Source organism: Coregonus clupeaformis, chromosome 21 (genome assembly GCF_020615455.1).
Source record: "Coregonus clupeaformis isolate EN_2021a chromosome 21, ASM2061545v1, whole genome shotgun sequence".
NCBI lineage: Eukaryota > Metazoa > Chordata > Actinopteri > Salmoniformes > Salmonidae > Coregonus > Coregonus clupeaformis.
The window spans coordinates 47,608,362-47,628,891 of NC_059212.1; the positions used below are offsets into that span (position 1 = coordinate 47,608,362).

At 43.7% G+C, this 20,530-nt stretch overlaps 1 protein-coding gene across 1 annotated transcript in view; it reads left to right on the forward strand.

The window, feature by feature from the left end:
• The window catches only part of eif2b5 (eukaryotic translation initiation factor 2B, subunit 5 epsilon), a 40,942-nt gene that overhangs the window by 19,040 nt on the left and 1,372 nt on the right, over positions 1-20,530 (forward strand). The window contains exons 13-14 of the mRNA XM_045205943.1: positions 19,628-19,751; positions 19,998-20,123. Coding sequence (XP_045061878.1) covers positions 19,628-19,751; positions 19,998-20,123 — 250 coding nt within the window. The remainder of the gene's footprint in view (positions 1-19,627; positions 19,752-19,997; positions 20,124-20,530) is intronic.

Sequence of the window (20,530 nt, forward strand, 5' to 3'; positions counted from 1 at the left end):
GCTTTAAGAACTGGTCTTCTAGTGCGTTGGGTACATAGAATAAAGGGGGCAGATTTCCGGGTGTTATAGAAAAGATTCAGGGCATTATGTACAGACAAGGATATGGAAGGATATGAGTAAAGTGGAGGTAAACCTAAGCGTTGGGTAACAATGAAAGAGATAGTATCTCTAGAGGCATCAATTGAGTCGGTCTCTGAGTGTATGGGGGGAGGGACAAAATAGCTATCTAAGGCAGGTTTAGCTAGGCTGGGGGATCTACAGTGATATAGTACAATTAGAAATAACCGAAACAACAATAAACTAACCATGTTTGGGCTGAGGCTAAACATAAACAGGATGTAGTACCGTAAAAAGGAACAGTCCAGCAGATATCAGCTGTATAGCTGAGTTATCATAAGGTCCGGTGGTGAAGCGCTAGTGAGTAAGAGGCCACGGCTAGCGTGTGCTAGGCCAGGGCTAGCAGATGGATGGAATCTTCGTGGTTAATGTCGTAACCACATCAGACGATTTCGTCGGCAGACCAGTCGTGTAGGATCGGCGGGGCTCCGTGTCAACACTAGGTGGTCCCGTCCGGTTGACAGAGAGGTAGATAGCCGGGAGATGGGCCTAGCTCAGGATGATTAGCCAGACCACAGTGTCCGTTTTGTTGTAGCCAGCTGGTAGCGATGAATCCGGAGTTAAAGGTCCAGTGATTCAATGATTCCGGCGGAAAAACTGATATGTTCTGGGTCGATAACGCGCTGTGCAGACTGGCCGAATATCCGGTGATCAATGTCCAGTGATTAAAATGTATCCCGCGGAAAAAAAATCCAATGATCTGGGTGAAACACCGCTAGCTGTGGCTAATAGCAAGTAGCTAGTTAGCTGGCTAGCTAGTTTCAACTGGAGATTCTAGATTCTAGATAAAAGGTAAGTCAATAATAGAATCCGTTCCACATTGAGTGAGGCGGGTTGCAGGAAAGTATATTTTGTAGAAGGATGAAAAGTCTGATAGGGAAATATGTACGAAAAATACAAAAAACAGGGTATTTACAGGCTATTTACAGACACACGACAGAAACAGGACTGCACTACTTCGCCATCTTGGAAATCAAGAGTAAGTAGTGGTCAGCTCCTGATAAGTAACTAGTGGTCAGCTCCTGATAAGTAACTAGTGGTCAGCTCCTGATAAGTAACTAGTGGTCAGCTCCTGATAAGTAAGTAGTGTTCAGCTCCTGATAAGAGTAAGTGGTGGTCAGCTCCTGATAAGTAACTAGTGGTCAGCTCCTGATAAGTAACTAGTGGTCAGCTCCTGATAAGTAACTAGTGGTCAGCTCCTGATAAGTAACTAGTGGTCAGCTCCTGATAAGTAACTAGTGGTCAGCTCCTGATAAGTAACTAGTGGTCAGCTCCTGATAAGTAACTAGTGGTCAGCTCCTGATAAGTAACTAGTAGTCAGCTCCTGATAAGTAACTAGTGGTCAGCTACTGATAAGTAACTAGTGGTCAGCTCCTGATAAGTAACTAGTGGTCAGCTCCTGATAAGTAACTAGTGGTCAGCTCCTGATAAGAGTAAGTAGTGGTCAGCTCCTGATAAGTAAGTAGTGGTCAGCTCCTGATAAGTAAGTAGTGGTCAGCTCCTGATAAGTAACTAGTGGTCAGCTCCTGATAAGAGTAAGTAGTGGTCAGCTCCTGATAAGTAACTAGTGGTCAGCTCCTGATAAGTAACTAGTGGTCAGCTCCTGATAAGTAACTAGTGGTCAGCTCCTGATAAGTAACTAGTGGTCAGCTCCTGATAAGAGTAAGTGGTGGTCAGCTCCTGATAAGTAAGTAAGAGGAAGTAGTAGTCAGCTCCTGATAAGAGTAACTAGTGGTCAGCTCCTGATAAGTAACTAGTGGTCAGCTCCTGATAAGTAAGTAGTGTTCAGCTCCTGATAAGTAACTAGTGGTCAGCTCCTGATAAGTAACTAGTGGTCAGCTCCTGGTAAGTAGTGTTCAGCTCCGGATAAGAGTAAGTGGTGGTCAGCTCCTGATAAGTAAGTAGTGGTCAGCTCCTGATAAGTAAGTAGTGGTCAGCTCCTGATAAGTAACTAGTGGTCAGCTCCTGATAAGAGTATGTAGTGGTCAGCTCCTGATAAGAGTAAGTAGTGGTCAGCTCCTGATAAGTAACTAGTGGTCAGCTCCTGATAAGAGTAAGTAGTGGTCAGCTCCTGATAAGAGTAAGTAGTGGTCAGCTCCTGATAAGTAACTAGTGGTCAGCTCCTGATAAGTAACTAGTGGTCAGCTCCTGATAAGTAACTAGTGGTCAGCTCCTGATAAGTAACTAGTGGTCAGCTCCTGATAAGTAACTAGTTGTCAGCTCCTGATAAGTAACTAGTGGTCAGCTCCTGATAAGTAACTAGTGGTCAGCTCCTGATAAGAGTAAGTGGTGGTCAGCTCCTGATAAGTAAGTAAGAGGAAGTAGTAGTCAGCTCCTGATAAGAGTAACTAGTGGTCAGCTCCTGATAAGTAACTAGTGGTCAGCTCCTGATAAGTAAGTAGTGTTCAGCTCCTGATAAGTAACTAGTGGTCAGCTCCTGATAAGTAACTAGTGGTCAGCTCCTGATAAGTAAGTAGTGGTCAGCTCCTGATAAGTAACTAGTGGTCAGCTCCTGATAAGTAACTAGTGGTCAGCTCCTGATAAGAGTAAGTAGTGGTCAGCTCCTGATAAGTAAGTAGTGGTCAGCTCCTGTTAAGTAACTAGTGGTCAGCTCCTGATAAGTAAGTAGTGTTCAGCTCCTGATAAGAGTAAGTGGTGGTCAGCTCCTGATAAGTAACTAGTGGTCAGCTCCTGATAAGTAACTAGTGGTCAGCTCCTGATAAGTAAGTAGTGGTCAGCTCCTGATAAGAGTAAGTGGTGGTCAGCTCCTGATAAGAGTAAGTGGTGGTCAGCTCCTGATAAGTAAGTAGTGGTCAGCTCCTGATAAGTAACTAGTGGTCAGCTCCTGATAAGTAACTAGTGGTCAGCTCCTGATAAGAGTAAGTAGTGGTCAGCTCCTGATAAGAGTAAGTAGTGGTCAGCTCCTGATAAGTAAGTAGTGGTCAGCTCCTGATAAGTAAGTAGTGGTCAGCTCCTGATAAGTAAGTAGTAGTCAGCTCCTGATAAGTAAGTAGTGGTCAGCTCCTGATAAGTAAGTAGTAGTCAGCTCCTGATAAGTAAGTAGTGGTCAGCTCCTGATAAGTAAGTAGTAGTCAGCTCCTGATAAGTAAGTAGTAGTCAGCTCCTGATAAGTAACTAGTGGTCAGCTCCTGATAAGAGTAAGTAGTGTTCAGCTCCTGATAAGAGTAAGTAGTGGTCAGCTCCTGATAAGTAAGTAGTAGTCAGCTCCTGATAAGTAAGTAGTGTTCAGCTCCTGATAAGTAACTAGTGTTCAGCTCCTGATAAGAGTAAGTAGTGGTCAGCTCCTGATAAGTAACTAGTGGTCAGCTCCTGATAAGTAACTAGTGTTCAGCTCCTGATAAGAGTAAGTAGTGTTCAGCTCCTGATAAGAGTAAGTAGTGGTCAGCTCCTGATAAGTAAGTAGTAGTCAGCTCCTGATAAGTAAGTAGTGTTCAGCTCCTGATAAGTAAGTAGTGGTCAGCTCCTGATAAGTAACTAGTGGTCAGCTCCTGATAAGTAACTAGTGGTCAGCTCCTGATAAGTAACTAGTGGTCAGCTCCTGATAAGTGAGTAGTAGTCAGCTCCTGATAAGTAAGTAGTGTTCAGCTCCTGATAAGTAAGTAGTGGTCAGCTCCTGATAAGTAACTAGTGGTCAGCTCCTGATAAGTAACTAGTGGTCAGCTCCTGATAAGTAACTAGTGGTCAGCTCCTGATAAGTGAGTAGTGGTCAGCTCCTGATAAGAGTAAGTGGTGGTCAGCTCCTGATAAGAGTAAGTGGTGGTCAGCTCCTGATAAGTAAGTAGTGGTCAGCTCCTGATAAGTAACTAGTGGTCAGCTCCTGATAAGTAACTAGTGGTCAGCTCCTGATAAGAGTAAGTAGTGGTCAGCTCCTGATAAGAGTAAGTAGTGGTCAGCTCCTGATAAGTAAGTAGTGGTCAGCTCCTGATAAGTAAGTAGTGTTCAGCTCCTGATAAGTAACTAGTGTTCAGCTCCTGATAAGAGTAAGTAGTGTTCAGCTCCTGATAAGAGTAAGTAGTGGTCAGCTCCTGATAAGTAAGTAGTAGTCAGCTCCTGATAAGTAAGTAGTGTTCAGCTCCTGATAAGTAAGTAGTGGTCAGCTCCTGATAAGTAAGTAGTAGTCAGCTCCTGATAAGTAAGTAGTGGTCAGCTCCTGATAAGTAACTAGTGGTCAGCTCCTGATAAGAGTAAGTAGTGGTCAGCTCCTGATAAGTAAGTAGTGGTCAGCTCCTGATAAGTAAGTAGTGGTCAGCTCCTGATAAGTAAGTAGTGGTCAGCTCCTGATAAGTAAGTAGTGGTCAGCTCCTGATAAGTAAGTAGTGGTCAGCTCCTGATAAGTAAGTAGTGGTCAGCTCCCGATAAGTAAGTAGTGGTCAGCTCCCGATAAGTAAGTAGTGGTCAGCTCCTGATAAGTAAGTAGTGGTCAGCTCCTGATAAGTAACTAGTGGTCAGCTCCTGATAAGAGTAAGTAGTGGTCAGCTCCTGATAAGTAACTAGTGGTCAGCTCCTGATAAGTAACTAGTGGTCAGCTCCTGATAAGTAACTAGTGGTCAGCTCCTGATAAGTAACTAGTGGTCAGCTCCTGATAAGAGTAAGTGGTGGTCAGCTCCTGATAAGTAAGTAAGAGGAAGTAGTAGTCAGCTCCTGATAAGAGTAACTAGTGGTCAGCTCCTGATAAGTAACTAGTGGTCAGCTCCTGATAAGTAAGTAGTGTTCAGCTCCTGATAAGTAACTAGTGGTCAGCTCCTGATAAGTAACTAGTGGTCAGCTCCTGGTAAGTAGTGTTCAGCTCCGGATAAGAGTAAGTGGTGGTCAGCTCCTGATAAGTAAGTAGTGGTCAGCTCCTGATAAGTAACTAGTGGTCAGCTCCTGATAAGTAACTAGTGGTCAGCTCCTGATAAGAGTAAGTAGTGGTCAGCTCCTGATAAGAGTAAGTAGTGGTCAGCTCCTGATAAGTAAGTAGTGGTCAGCTCCTGATAAGTAAGTAGTAGTCAGCTCCTGATAAGTAAGTAGTGGTCAGCTCCTGATAAGTAAGTAGTAGTCAGCTCCTGATAAGTAAGTAGTGGTCAGCTCCTGATAAGTAAGTAGTAGTCAGCTCCTGATAAGTAAGTAGTAGTCAGCTCCTGATAAGTAACTAGTGGTCAGCTCCTGATAAGAGTAAGTAGTGTTCAGCTCCTGATAAGAGTAAGTAGTGGTCAGCTCCTGATAAGTAAGTAGTAGTCAGCTCCTGATAAGTAAGTAGTGTTCAGCTCCTGATAAGTAACTAGTGTTCAGCTCCTGATAAGAGTAAGTAGTGGTCAGCTCCTGATAAGTAACTAGTGGTCAGCTCCTGATAAGTAACTAGTGTTCAGCTCCTGATAAGAGTAAGTAGTGTTCAGCTCCTGATAAGAGTAAGTAGTGGTCAGCTCCTGATAAGTAAGTAGTAGTCAGCTCCTGATAAGTAAGTAGTGTTCAGCTCCTGATAAGTAAGTAGTGGTCAGCTCCTGATAAGTAACTAGTGGTCAGCTCCTGATAAGTAACTAGTGGTCAGCTCCTGATAAGTAACTAGTGGTCAGCTCCTGATAAGTGAGTAGTAGTCAGCTCCTGATAAGTAAGTAGTGTTCAGCTCCTGATAAGTAAGTAGTGGTCAGCTCCTGATAAGTAACTAGTGGTCAGCTCCTGATAAGTAACTAGTGGTCAGCTCCTGATAAGTAACTAGTGGTCAGCTCCTGATAAGTGAGTAGTGGTCAGCTCCTGATAAGAGTAAGTGGTGGTCAGCTCCTGATAAGAGTAAGTGGTGGTCAGCTCCTGATAAGTAAGTAGTGGTCAGCTCCTGATAAGTAACTAGTGGTCAGCTCCTGATAAGTAACTAGTGGTCAGCTCCTGATAAGAGTAAGTAGTGGTCAGCTCCTGATAAGAGTAAGTAGTGGTCAGCTCCTGATAAGTAAGTAGTGGTCAGCTCCTGATAAGTAAGTAGTGTTCAGCTCCTGATAAGTAACTAGTGTTCAGCTCCTGATAAGAGTAAGTAGTGTTCAGCTCCTGATAAGAGTAAGTAGTGGTCAGCTCCTGATAAGTAAGTAGTAGTCAGCTCCTGATAAGTAAGTAGTGTTCAGCTCCTGATAAGTAAGTAGTGGTCAGCTCCTGATAAGTAAGTAGTAGTCAGCTCCTGATAAGTAAGTAGTGGTAAGCTCCTGATAAGTAACTAGTGGTCAGCTCCTGATAAGAGTAAGTAGTGGTCAGCTCCTGATAAGTAAGTAGTGGTCAGCTCCTGATAAGTAAGTAGTGGTCAGCTCCTGATAAGTAAGTAGTGGTCAGCTCCTGATAAGTAAGTAGTGGTCAGCTCCTGATAAGTAAGTAGTGGTCAGCTCCCGATAAGTAAGTAGTGGTCAGCTCCCGATAAGTAAGTAGTGTTCAGCTCCTGATAAGTCAGTAGTGGTCAGCTCCTGATAAGTAACTAGTGGTCAGCTCCTGATAAGTAAGTAGTGGTCAGCTCCTGATAAGTAAGTAGTAGTCAGCTCCTGATAAGTAAGTAGTGGTCAGCTCCTGATAAGTAAGTAGTGGTCAGCTCCTGATAAGTAAGTAGTGTTCAGCTCCTGATAAGTAAGTAGTGGTCAGCTCCTGATAAGTAAGTAGTGGTCAGCTCCTGATAAGTAAGTAGTAGTCAGCTCCTGATAAGTAAGTAGTGGTCAGCTCCTGATAAGTAAGTAGTGGTCAGCTCCTGATAAGTAACTAGTGGTCAGCTCCTGATAAGAGTAAGTAGTAGTCAGCTCCTGATAAGAGTAAGTAGTGGTCAGCTCCTGATAAGTAAGTAGTGGTCAGCTCCTCATAAGTAAGTAGTGGTCAGCTCCTGATAAGTAAGTAGTGGTCAGCTCCTGATAAGTAAGTAGTGGTCAGCTCCTGATAAGTAAGTAGTGGTCAGCTCCTGATAAGTAAGTAGTGGTCAGCTCCTGATAAGTAACTAGTGGTCAGCTCCTGATAAGTAACTAGTGGTCAGCTCCTGATAAGAGTAAGTAGTGGTCAGCTCCTGATAAGAGTAAGTAGTGGTCAGCTCCTGATAAGTAACTAGTGGTCAGCTCCTGATAAGTAACTAGTGGTCAGCTCCTGATAAGTAACTAGTGGTCAGCTCCTGATAAGTAACTAGTGGTCAGCTCCTGATAAGAGTAAGTGGTGGTCAGCTCCTGATAAGTAAGTAAGAGGAAGTAGTAGTCAGCTCCTGATAAGAGTAACTAGTGGTCAGCTCCTGATAAGTAACTAGTGGTCAGCTCCTGATAAGTAAGTAGTGTTCAGCTCCTGATAAGTAACTAGTGGTCAGCTCCTGATAAGTAACTAGTGGTCAGCTCCTGGTAAGTAGTGTTCAGCTCCGGATAAGAGTAAGTGGTGGTCAGCTCCTGATAAGTAAGTAGTGGTCAGCTCCTGATAAGTAAGTAGTGGTCAGCTCCTGATAAGTAACTAGTGGTCAGCTCCTGATAAGAGTAAGTAGTGGTCAGCTCCTGATAAGAGTAAGTAGTGGTCAGCTCCTGATAAGTAACTAGTGGTCAGCTCCTGATAAGTAACTAGTGGTCAGCTCCTGATAAGTAACTAGTGGTCAGCTCCTGATAAGTAACTAGTGGTCAGCTCCTGATAAGTAACTAGTTGTCAGCTCCTGATAAGTAAGTAGTAGTCAGCTCCTGATAAGTAAGTAGTGGTCAGCTCCTGATAAGTAAGTAGTAGTCAGCTCCTGATAAGTAAGTAGTGGTCAGCTCCTGATAAGTAAGTAGTAGTCAGCTCCTGATAAGTAAGTAGTAGTCAGCTCCTGATAAGTAACTAGTGGTCAGCTCCTGATAAGAGTAAGTAGTGTTCAGCTCCTGATAAGAGTAAGTAGTGGTCAGCTCCTGATAAGTAAGTAGTAGTCAGCTCCTGATAAGTAAGTAGTGTTCAGCTCCTGATAAGTAACTAGTGTTCAGCTCCTGATAAGAGTAAGTAGTGGTCAGCTCCTGATAAGTAACTAGTGGTCAGCTCCTGATAAGTAACTAGTGTTCAGCTCCTGATAAGAGTAAGTAGTGTTCAGCTCCTGATAAGAGTAAGTAGTGGTCAGCTCCTGATAAGTAAGTAGTAGTCAGCTCCTGATAAGTAAGTAGTGTTCAGCTCCTGATAAGTAAGTAGTGGTCAGCTCCTGATAAGTAACTAGTGGTCAGCTCCTGATAAGTAACTAGTGGTCAGCTCCTGATAAGTAACTAGTGGTCAGCTCCTGATAAGTGAGTAGTAGTCAGCTCCTGATAAGTAAGTAGTGTTCAGCTCCTGATAAGTAAGTAGTGGTCAGCTCCTGATAAGTAACTAGTGGTCAGCTCCTGATAAGTAACTAGTGGTCAGCTCCTGATAAGTGAGTAGTGGTCAGCTCCTGATAAGAGTAAGTGGTGGTCAGCTCCTGATAAGAGTAAGTGGTGGTCAGCTCCTGATAAGTAAGTAGTGGTCAGCTCCTGATAAGTAACTAGTGGTCAGCTCCTGATAAGTAACTAGTGGTCAGCTCCTGATAAGAGTAAGTAGTGGTCAGCTCCTGATAAGAGTAAGTAGTGGTCAGCTCCTGATAAGTAAGTAGTGGTCAGCTCCTGATAAGTAAGTAGTGGTCAGCTCCTGATAAGTAACTAGTGTTCAGCTCCTGATAAGAGTAAGTAGTGTTCAGCTCCTGATAAGAGTAAGTAGTGGTCAGCTCCTGATAAGTAAGTAGTAGTCAGCTCCTGATAAGTAAGTAGTGTTCAGCTCCTGATAAGTAAGTAGTGGTCAGCTCCTGATAAGTAAGTAGTAGTCAGCTCCTGATAAGTAAGTAGTGGTCAGCTCCTGATAAGTAACTAGTGGTCAGCTCCTGATAAGAGTAAGTAGTGGTCAGCTCCTGATAAGTAAGTAGTGGTCAGCTCCTGATAAGTAAGTAGTGGTCAGCTCCTGATAAGTAAGTAGTGGTCAGCTCCTGATAAGTAAGTAGTGGTCAGCTCCTGATAAGTAAGTAGTGGTCAGCTCCTGATAAGTAAGTAGTGGTCAGCTCCCGATAAGTAAGTAGTGGTCAGCTCCTGATAAGTAAGTAGTAGTCAGCTCCTGATAAGTAAGTAGTGGTCAGCTCCTGATAAGTAAGTAGTGGTCAGCTCCTGATAAGTAAGTAGTGTTCAGCTCCTGATAAGTAAGTAGTGGTCAGCTCCTGATAAGTAAGTAGTGGTCAGCTCCTGATAAGTAAGTAGTAGTCAGCTCCTGATAAGTAAGTAGTGGTCAGCTCCTGATAAGTAAGTAGTGGTCAGCTCCTGATAAGTAACTAGTGGTCAGCTCCTGATAAGAGTAAGTAGTAGTCAGCTCCTGATAAGAGTAAGTAGTGGTCAGCTCCTGATAAGTAAGTAGTGGTCAGCTCCTCATAAGTAAGTAGTGGTCAGCTCCTGATAAGTAAGTAGTGGTCAGCTCCTGATAAGTAAGTAGTGGTCAGCTCCTGATAAGTAAGTAGTGGTCAGCTCCTGATAAGTAAGTAGTGGTCAGCTCCTGATAAGTAAGTAGTGGTCAGCTCCTGATAAGTAACTAGTGGTCAGCTCCTGATAAGTAACTAGTGGTCAGCTCCTGATAAGAGTAAGTAGTGGTCAGCTCCTGATAAGAGTAAGTAGTGGTCAGCTCCTGATAAGTAACTAGTGGTCAGCTCCTGATAAGTAACTAGTGGTCAGCTCCTGATAAGTAACTAGTGGTCAGCTCCTGATAAGTAACTAGTGGTCAGCTCCTGATAAGAGTAAGTGGTGGTCAGCTCCTGATAAGTAAGTAAGAGGAAGTAGTAGTCAGCTCCTGATAAGAGTAACTAGTGGTCAGCTCCTGATAAGTAACTAGTGGTCAGCTCCTGATAAGTAAGTAGTGTTCAGCTCCTGATAAGTAACTAGTGGTCAGCTCCTGATAAGTAACTAGTGGTCAGCTCCTGGTAAGTAGTGTTCAGCTCCGGATAAGAGTAAGTGGTGGTCAGCTCCTGATAAGTAAGTAGTGGTCAGCTCCTGATAAGTAAGTAGTGGTCAGCTCCTGATAAGTAACTAGTGGTCAGCTCCTGATAAGAGTAAGTAGTGGTCAGCTCCTGATAAGAGTAAGTAGTGGTCAGCTCCTGATAAGTAACTAGTGGTCAGCTCCTGATAAGTAACTAGTGGTCAGCTCCTGATAAGTAACTAGTGGTCAGCTCCTGATAAGTAACTAGTGGTCAGCTCCTGATAAGTAACTAGTTGTCAGCTCCTGATAAGTAACTAGTGGTCAGCTCCTGATAAGTAACTAGTGGTCAGCTCCTGATAAGAGTAAGTGGTGGTCAGCTCCTGATAAGTAAGTAAGAGGAAGTAGTAGTCAGCTCCTGATAAGAGTAACTAGTGGTCAGCTCCTGATAAGTAACTAGTGGTCAGCTCCTGATAAGTAAGTAGTGTTCAGCTCCTGATAAGTAACTAGTGGTCAGCTCCTGATAAGTAACTAGTGGTCAGCTCCCGATAAGTAAGTAGTGGTCAGCTCCTGATAAGTAAGTAGTGGTCAGCTCCTGATAAGTAACTAGTGGTCAGCTCCTGATAAGTAACTAGTGGTCAGCTCCTGATAAGAGTAAGTAGTGGTCAGCTCCTGATAAGAGTAAGTAGTGGTCAGCTCCTGATAAGTAACTAGTGGTCAGCTCCTGATAAGTAACTAGTGGTCAGCTCCTGATAAGTAACTAGTGGTCAGCTCCTGATAAGTAACTAGTGGTCAGCTCCTGATAAGAGTAAGTGGTGGTCAGCTCCTGATAAGTAAGTAAGAGGAAGTAGTAGTCAGCTCCTGATAAGAGTAACTAGTGGTCAGCTCCTGATAAGTAACTAGTGGTCAGCTCCTGATAAGTAAGTAGTGTTCAGCTCCTGATAAGTAACTAGTGGTCAGCTCCTGATAAGTAACTAGTGGTCAGCTCCTGGTAAGTAGTGTTCAGCTCCGGATAAGAGTAAGTGGTGGTCAGCTCCTGATAAGTAAGTAGTGGTCAGCTCCTGATAAGTAAGTAGTGGTCAGCTCCTGATAAGTAACTAGTGGTCAGCTCCTGATAAGAGTAAGTAGTGGTCAGCTCCTGATAAGAGTAAGTAGTGGTCAGCTCCTGATAAGTAACTAGTGGTCAGCTCCTGATAAGTAACTAGTGGTCAGCTCCTGATAAGTAACTAGTGGTCAGCTCCTGATAAGCAACTAGTGGTCAGCTCCTGATAAGTAACTAGTTGTCAGCTCCTGATAAGTAAGTAGTAGTCAGCTCCTGATAAGTAAGTAGTGGTCAGCTCCTGATAAGTAAGTAGTAGTCAGCTCCTGATAAGTAAGTAGTGGTCAGCTCCTGATAAGTAAGTAGTAGTCAGCTCCTGATAAGTAAGTAGTAGTCAGCTCCTGATAAGTAACTAGTGGTCAGCTCCTGATAAGAGTAAGTAGTGTTCAGCTCCTGATAAGAGTAAGTAGTGGTCAGCTCCTGATAAGTAAGTAGTAGTCAGCTCCTGATAAGTAAGTAGTGTTCAGCTCCTGATAAGTAACTAGTGTTCAGCTCCTGATAAGAGTAAGTAGTGGTCAGCTCCTGATAAGTAACTAGTGGTCAGCTCCTGATAAGTAACTAGTGTTCAGCTCCTGATAAGAGTAAGTAGTGTTCAGCTCCTGATAAGAGTAAGTAGTGGTCAGCTCCTGATAAGTAAGTAGTAGTCAGCTCCTGATAAGTAAGTAGTGTTCAGCTCCTGATAAGTAAGTAGTGGTCAGCTCCTGATAAGTAACTAGTGGTCAGCTCCTGATAAGTAACTAGTGGTCAGCTCCTGATAAGTAACTAGTGGTCAGCTCCTGATAAGTGAGTAGTAGTCAGCTCCTGATAAGTAAGTAGTGTTCAGCTCCTGATAAGTAAGTAGTGGTCAGCTCCTGATAAGTAACTAGTGGTCAGCTCCTGATAAGTAACTAGTGGTCAGCTCCTGATAAGTAACTAGTGGTCAGCTCCTGATAAGTGAGTAGTGGTCAGCTCCTGATAAGAGTAAGTGGTGGTCAGCTCCTGATAAGAGTAAGTGGTGGTCAGCTCCTGATAAGTAAGTAGTGGTCAGCTCCTGATAAGTAACTAGTGGTCAGCTCCTGATAAGTAACTAGTGGTCAGCTCCTGATAAGAGTAAGTAGTGGTCAGCTCCTGATAAGAGTAAGTAGTGGTCAGCTCCTGATAAGTAAGTAGTGGTCAGCTCCTGATAAGTAAGTAGTGTTCAGCTCCTGATAAGTAACTAGTGTTCAGCTCCTGATAAGAGTAAGTAGTGTTCAGCTCCTGATAAGAGTAAGTAGTGGTCAGCTCCTGATAAGTAAGTAGTAGTCAGCTCCTGATAAGTAAGTAGTGTTCAGCTCCTGATAAGTAAGTAGTGGTCAGCTCCTGATAAGTAAGTAGTAGTCAGCTCCTGATAAGTAAGTAGTGGTCAGCTCCTGATAAGTAACTAGTGGTCAGCTCCTGATAAGAGTAAGTAGTGGTCAGCTCCTGATAAGTAAGTAGTGGTCAGCTCCTGATAAGTAAGTAGTGGTCAGCTCCTGATAAGTAAGTAGTGGTCAGCTCCTGATAAGTAAGTAGTGGTCAGCTCCTGATAAGTAAGTAGTGGTCAGCTCCTGATAAGTAAGTAGTGGTCAGCTCCCGATAAGTAAGTAGTGGTCAGCTCCTGATAAGTAAGTAGTAGTCAGCTCCTGATAAGTAAGTAGTGGTCAGCTCCTGATAAGTAAGTAGTGGTCAGCTCCTGATAAGTAAGTAGTGTTCAGCTCCTGATAAGTAAGTAGTGGTCAGCTCCTGATAAGTAAGTAGTAGTCAGCTCCTGATAAGTAAGTAGTGGTCAGCTCCTGATAAGTAAGTAGTGGTCAGCTCCTGATAAGTAACTAGTGGTCAGCTCCTGATAAGAGTAAGTAGTAGTCAGCTCCTGATAAGAGTAAGTAGTGGTCAGCTCCTGATAAGTAAGTAGTGGTCAGCTCCTCATAAGTAAGTAGTGGTCAGCTCCTGATAAGTAAGTAGTGGTCAGCTCCTGATAAGTAAGTAGTGGTCAGCTCCTGATAAGTAAGTAGTGGTCAGCTCCTGATAAGTAAGTAGTGGTCAGCTCCTGATAAGTAAGTAGTGGTCAGCTCCTGATAAGTAACTAGTGGTCAGCTCCTGATAAGTAACTAGTGGTCAGCTCCTGATAAGAGTAAGTAGTGGTCAGCTCCTGATAAGAGTAAGTAGTGGTCAGCTCCTGATAAGTAACTAGTGGTCAGCTCCTGATAAGTAACTAGTGGTCAGCTCCTGATAAGTAACTAGTGGTCAGCTCCTGATAAGTAACTAGTGGTCAGCTCCTGATAAGAGTAAGTGGTGGTCAGCTCCTGATAAGTAAGTAAGAGGAAGTAGTAGTCAGCTCCTGATAAGAGTAACTAGTGGTCAGCTCCTGATAAGTAACTAGTGGTCAGCTCCTGATAAGTAAGTAGTGTTCAGCTCCTGATAAGTAACTAGTGGTCAGCTCCTGATAAGTAACTAGTGGTCAGCTCCTGGTAAGTAGTGTTCAGCTCCGGATAAGAGTAAGTGGTGGTCAGCTCCTGATAAGTAAGTAGTGGTCAGCTCCTGATAAGTAAGTAGTGGTCAGCTCCTGATAAGTAACTAGTGGTCAGCTCCTGATAAGAGTAAGTAGTGGTCAGCTCCTGATAAGAGTAAGTAGTGGTCAGCTCCTGATAAGTAACTAGTGGTCAGCTCCTGATAAGTAACTAGTGGTCAGCTCCTGATAAGTAACTAGTGGTCAGCTCCTGATAAGTAACTAGTGGTCAGCTCCTGATAAGTAACTAGTTGTCAGCTCCTGATAAGTAACTAGTGGTCAGCTCCTGATAAGTAACTAGTGGTCAGCTCCTGATAAGAGTAAGTGGTGGTCAGCTCCTGATAAGTAAGTAAGAGGAAGTAGTAGTCAGCTCCTGATAAGAGTAACTAGTGGTCAGCTCCTGATAAGTAACTAGTGGTCAGCTCCTGATAAGTAAGTAGTGTTCAGCTCCTGATAAGTAACTAGTGGTCAGCTCCTGATAAGTAACTAGTGGTCAGCTCCCGATAAGTAAGTAGTGGTCAGCTCCTGATAAGTAAGTAGTGGTCAGCTCCTGATAAGTAACTAGTGGTCAGCTCCTGATAAGAGTAAGTAGTGGTCAGCTCCTGATAAGTAAGTAGTGGTCAGCTCCTGATAAGTAACTAGTGGTCAGCTCCTGATAAGTAAGTAGTGTTCAGCTCCTGATAAGAGTAAGTGGTGGTCAGCTCCTGATAAGTAACTAGTGGTCAGCTCCTGATAAGTAACTAGTGGTCAGCTCCTGATAAGTAAGTAGTGGTCAGCTCCTGATAAGAGTAAGTGGTGGTCAGCTCCTGATAAGAGTAAGTGGTGGTCAGCTCCTGATAAGTAAGTAGTGGTCAGCTCCTGATAAGTAACTAGTGGTCAGCTCCTGATAAGTAACTAGTGGTCAGCTCCTGATAAGAGTAAGTAGTGGTCAGCTCCTGATAAGAGTAAGTAGTGGTCAGCTCCTGATAAGTAAGTAGTGGTCAGCTCCTGATAAGTAAGTAGTGGTCAGCTCCTGATAAGTAAGTAGTAGTCAGCTCCTGATAAGTAAGTAGTGGTCAGCTCCTGATAAGTAAGTAGTAGTCAGCTCCTGATAAGTAAGTAGTGGTCAGCTCCTGATAAGTAAGTAGTAGTCAGCTCCTGATAAGTAACTAGTGGTCAGCTCCTGATAAGTAACTAGTGGTCAGCTCCTGATAAGAGTAAGTAGTGTTCAGCTCCTGATAAGAGTAAGTAGTGGTCAGCTCCTGATAAGTAAGTAGTAGTCAGCTCCTGATAAGTAAGTAGTGTTCAGCTCCTGATAAGTAACTAGTGTTCAGCTCCTGATAAGTAACTAGTGTTCAGCTCCTGATAAGTAACTAGTGGTCAGCTCCTGATAAGTAACTAGTGGTCAGCTCCTGATAAGAGTAAGTAGTGTTCAGCTCCTGATAAGAGTAAGTAGTGTTCAGCTCCTGATAAGAGTAAGTAGTGGTCAGCTCCTGATAAGTAAGTAGTAGTCAGCTCCTGATAAGTAAGTAGTGTTCAGCTCCTGATAAGTAACTAGTGTTCAGCTCCTGATAAGAGTAAGTAGTGTTCAGCTCCTGATAAGTAAGTAGTGGTCAGCTCCTGATAAGTAAGTAGTGGTCAGCTCCTGATAAGTAAGTAGTAGTCAGCTCCTGATAAGTAAGTAGTGGTCAGCTCCTGATAAGTAACTAGTGGTCAGCTCCTGATAAGAGTAAGTAGTAGTCAGCTCCTGATAAGAGTAAGTAGTGGTCAGCTCCTGATAAGTAAGTAGTGGTCAGCTCCTCATAAGTAAGTAGTGGTCAGCTCCTGATAAGTAAGTAGTAGTCAGCTCCTGATAAGTAAGTAGTGGTCAGCTCCTGATAAGTAAGTAGTAGTCAGCTCCTGATAAGTAAGTAGTAGTCAGCTCCTGATAAGTAACTAGTGGTCAGCTCCTGATAAGAGTAAGTAGTGTTCAGCTCCTGATAAGAGTAAGTAGTGGTCAGCTCCTGATAAGTAAGTAGTAGTCAGCTCCTGATAAGTAACTAGTGTTCAGCTCCTGATAAGTAACTAGTGTTCAGCTCCTGATAAGAGTAAGTAGTGTTCAGCTCCTGATAAGAGTAAGTAGTGGTCAGCTCCTGATAAGTAAGTAGTAGTCAGCTCCTGATAAGTAAGTAGTGTTCAGCTCCTGATAAGTAAGTAGTGGTCAGCTCCTGATAAGTAAGTAGTAGTCAGCTCCTGATAAGTAAGTAGTGGTCAGCTCCTGATAAGTAACTAGTGGTCAGCTCCTGATAAGAGTAAGTAGTGGTCAGCTCCTGATAAGTAAGTAGTGGTCAGCTCCTGATAAGTAAGTAGTGGTCAGCTCCTGATAAGTAAGTAGTGGTCAGCTCCTGATAAGTAAGTAGTGGTCAGCTCCTGATAAGTAAGTAGTGGTCAGCTCCTGATAAGTAAGTAGTGGTCAGCTCCCGATAAGTAAGTAGTGGTCAGCTCCCGATAAGTAAGTAGTGTTCAGCTCCTGATAAGTCAGTAGTGGTCAGCTCCTGATAAGTAACTAGTGGTCAGCTCCTGATAAGTAAGTAGTGGTCAGCTCCTGATAAGTAAGTAGTAGTCAGCTCCTGATAAGTAAGTAGTGGTCAGCTCCTGATAAGTAAGTAGTGGTCAGCTCCTGATAAGTAAGTAGTGTTCAGCTCCTGATAAGTAAGTAGTGGTCAGCTCCTGATAAGTAAGTAGTGGTCAGCTCCTGATAAGTAAGTAGTAGTCAGCTCCTGATAAGTAAGTAGTGGTCAGCTCCTGATAAGTAAGTAGTAGTCAGCTCCTGATAAGTAACTAGTGGTCAGCTCCTGATAAGAGTAAGTAGTGTTCAGCTCCTGATAAGAGTAAGTAGTGTTCAGCTCCTGATAAGTAAGTAGTAGTCAGCTCCTGATAAGTAAGTAGTGTTCAGCTCCTGATAAGTAACTAGTGTTCAGCTCCTGATAAGTAACTAGTGTTCAGCTCCTGATAAGTAACTAGTGGTCAGCTCCTGATAAGTAACTAGTGGTCAGCTCCTGATAAGAGTAAGTAGTGTTCAGCTCCTGATAAGAGTAAGTAGTGGTCAGCTCCTGATAAGAGTAAGTAGTGGTCAGCTCCTGATAAGTAAGTAGTAGTCAGCTCCTGATAAGTAAGTAGTGTTCAGCTCCTGATAAGTAAGTAGTGGTCAGCTCCTGATAAGTAACTAGTGGTCAGCTCCTGATAAGTAACTAGTGGTCAGCTCCTGATAAGTGAGTAGTGGTCAGCTCCTGATAAGAGTAAGTGGTGGTCAGCTCCTGATAAGAGTAAGTGGTGGTCAGCTCCTGATAAGTAAGTAGTGGTCAGCTCCTGATAAGTAACTAGTGGTCAGCTCCTGATAAGTAACTAGTGGTCAGCTCCTGATAAGAGTAAGTAGTGGTCAGCTCCTGATAAGTAAGTAGTAGTCAGCTCCTGATAAGTAAGTAGTGGTCAGCTCCTGATAAGTAAGTAGTAGTCAGCTCCTGATAAGTAAGTAGTAGTCAGCTCCTGATAAGTAACTAGTGGTCAGCTCCTGATAAGAGTAAGTAGTGTTCAGCTCCTGATAAGAATAAGTATAGGTCAGCTCCTGATAAGTAAGTAGTAGTCAGCTCCTGATAAGTAAGTAGTGTTCAGCTCCTGATAAGTAACTAGTGTTCAGCTCCTGATAAGAGTAAGTAGTGTTCAGCTCCTGATAAGAGTAAGTAGTGGTCAGCTCCTGATAAGTAAGTAGTAGTCAGCTCCTGATAAGTAAGTAGTGTTCAGCTCCTGATAAGTAAGTAGTGGTCAGCTCCTGATAAGTAAGTAGTAGTCAGCTCCCGATAAGTAAGTAGTGGTCAGCTCCTGATAAGTAACTAGTGGTCAGCTCCTGATAAGAGTAAGTAGTGGTCAGCTCCTGATAAGTAAGTAGTGGTCAGCTCCTGATAAGTAAGTAGTGGTCAGCTCCTGATAAGTAAGTAGTGGTCAGCTCCTGATAAGTAAGTAGTGGTCAGCTCCTGATAAGTAAGTAGTGGTCAGCTCCTGATAAGTAAGTAGTGGTCAGCTCCCGATAAGTAAGTAGTGGTCAGCTCCCGATAAGTAAGTAGTGTTCAGCTCCTGATAAGTCAGTAGTGGTCAGCTCCTGATAAGTAACTAGTGGTCAGCTCCTGATAAGTAAGTAGTGGTCAGCTCCTGATAAGTAAGTAGTAGTCAGCTCCTGATAAGTAAGTAGTGGTCAGCTCCTGATAAGTAAGTAGTGGTCAGCTCCTGATAAGTAAGTAGTGTTCAGCTCCTGATAAGTAAGTAGTGGTCAGCTCCTGATAAGTAAGTAGTGGTCAGCTCCTGATAAGTAAGTAGTAGTCAGCTCCTGATAAGTAAGTAGTGGTCAGCTCCTGATAAGTAACTAGTGGTCAGCTCCTGATAAGAGTAAGTAGTAGTCAGCTCCTGATAAGAGTAAGTAGTGGTCAGCTCCTGATAAGTAAGTAGTGGTCAGCTCCTCATAAGTAAGTAGTGGTCAGCTCCTGATAAGTAAGTAGTAGTCAGCTCCTGATAAGTAAGTAGTGGTCAGCTCCTGATAAGTAAGTAGTGGTCAGCTCCTGATAAGTAAGTAGTGGTCAGCTCCTGATAAGTAAGTAGTGGTCAGCTCCTGATAAGTAACTAGTGGTCAGCTCCTGATAAGTAACTAGTGGTCAGCTCCTGATACGAGTAAGTAGTGGTCAGCTCCTGATAAGAGTAAGTAGTGGTCAGCTCCTGATAAGTAACTAGTGGTCAGCTCCTGATAAGTAACTAGTGTTCAGCTCCTGATAAGAGTAAGTAGTGTTCAGCTCCTGATAAGAGTAAGTAGTGGTCAGCTCCTGATAAGTAAGTAGTAGTCAGCTCCTGATAAGTAAGTAGTGGTCAGCTCCTGATAAGTAAGTAGTGGTCAGCTCCTGATAAGTAAGTAGTGGTCAGCTCCTGATAAGTAAGTAGTGGTCAGCTCCTGATAAGTAGTGGTCAGCTCCTGATAAGTAAGTAGTGGTCAGCTCCTGATAAGTAAGTAGTGGTCAGCTCCTGATAAGTAAGTAGTGGTCAGCTCCTGATAAGTAACTAGTGGTCAGCTCCTGATAAGTAAGTAGTGGTCAGCTCCTGATAAGTAAGTAGTAGTCAGCTCCTGATAAGTAAGTAGTAGTCAGCTCCTGATAAGTAAGTAGTGGTCAGCTCCTGATAAGTAAGTAGTGGTCAGCTCCTGATAAGTAACTAGTGGTCAGCTCCTGATAAGAGTAAGTAGTAGTCAGCTCCTGATAAGAGTAAGTAGTGGTCAGCTCCCGATAAGTAAGTAGTGGTCAGCTCCTGATAAGTAAGTAGTGGTCAGCTCCTGATAAGTAAGTAGTAGTCAGCTCCTGATAAGTAAGTAGTGGTCAGCTCCTGATAAGTAACTAGTGGTCAGCTCCTGATAAGTAACTAGTGGTCAGCTCCTGATAAGAGTAAGTAGTAGTCAGCTCCTGATAAGAGTAAGTAGTGGTCAGCTCCTGATAAGTAAGTAGTGGTCAGCTCCTGATAAGTAAGTAGTGGTCAGCTCCTGATAAGTAAGTAGTGGTCAGCTCCTGATAAGTAAGTAGTGGTCAGGTCCTGATAAGTAAGTAGTAGTCAGCTCCTGATAAGTAAGTAGTAGTCAGCTCCTGATAAGTAAGTAGTGGTCAGCTCCTGATAAGTAACTAGTGGTCAGCTCCTGATAAGAGTAAGTAGTAGTCAGCTCCTGATAAGAGTAAGTAGTGGTCAGCTCCTGATAAGTAAGTAGTGGTCAGCTCCTGATAAGTAAGTAGTGGTCAGCTCCTGATAAGTAAGTAGTGGTCAGCTCCTGATAAGAGTAACTAGTGGTCAGCTCCTGATAAGAGTAACTAGTGGTCAGCTCCTGATAAGTGCTCTACAGAGAAGTGCAAACTTTGTTGAAGTGCAATAATATTTCAGTCCCATTAGAACATATCCAGCTAAATGTTGCTCCATGCTACTATCTTCAATGTATAGATCTTGTACTTCCCCTCTCCCACCAGGTATGCCTATAACATCACTCTCAAGGAGGTAATGCAGATTCTTACCAGAGTTGTTCTAGAGTACCCCTTCCAACTGCAGGGGACGCAACTCACCACCCTACAGTACACTGGTTTACTATTGCCTGTAAGTACCTACAACTACAGACCTACAACCACCACACCCCAATAAATTGTTCTACAACCAATAATTAGAATAAATATATGTTATTTATCTAGCTCTTCATTTTTACAGACAAATCACTTACAAAAATGACCAGCTCCTATCTCTACCCCAAAACAACTTTTACAGAGGTGTAGCTGTGAATGGGGGACAGAGGGCGAGACGGTCACAGAATAACCTATTTTCTCTTCTCCTCCCCCCGCCTCTCAGCTGCTGAAGAAGTGGTCTCCGGTGTTTAAGAACTATATCAAGAGAGCTCAGGACCACCTGGACTGTCTGTCTGCTGTGGAGGAGCTGTTTCTGGAGCAGGACACACACCAGACTGCTATGGTCAAGGTGGGTGAGAGGGTGGGTGGGAGGGTGGGTGAGAGGGTGGGCCAAATTGTCCGGGAGAGGCTGTCCATCATAGCCTACACCCCGAATATGAGCGTCAGCGCCATAATCGCACTCCTTTTGGGCGCACGTGCGCCTGCTGCTGAGGAGAGAGCGGGAATGAGAGAGGGGGTCACTGTTGATTACGAAGATGGAGGCCTTTTTCATTGAAGTTCGAGGACGAAGAGTAGGTCTATGTCTACAGTGAGTAGAGTACACGTGGAGAAGTTTTAATATTGTAGTGGACTAAGATGAGGAGAACTTTGGCGGGGCCAATTGCAGGCTACTGTCTTTGTAATTTGCTATAGGCTGCTTTTTAAGGACGCAAATGTGTCTCATTTGGCCAATATCCCTTGTTTATTGATGGCCAG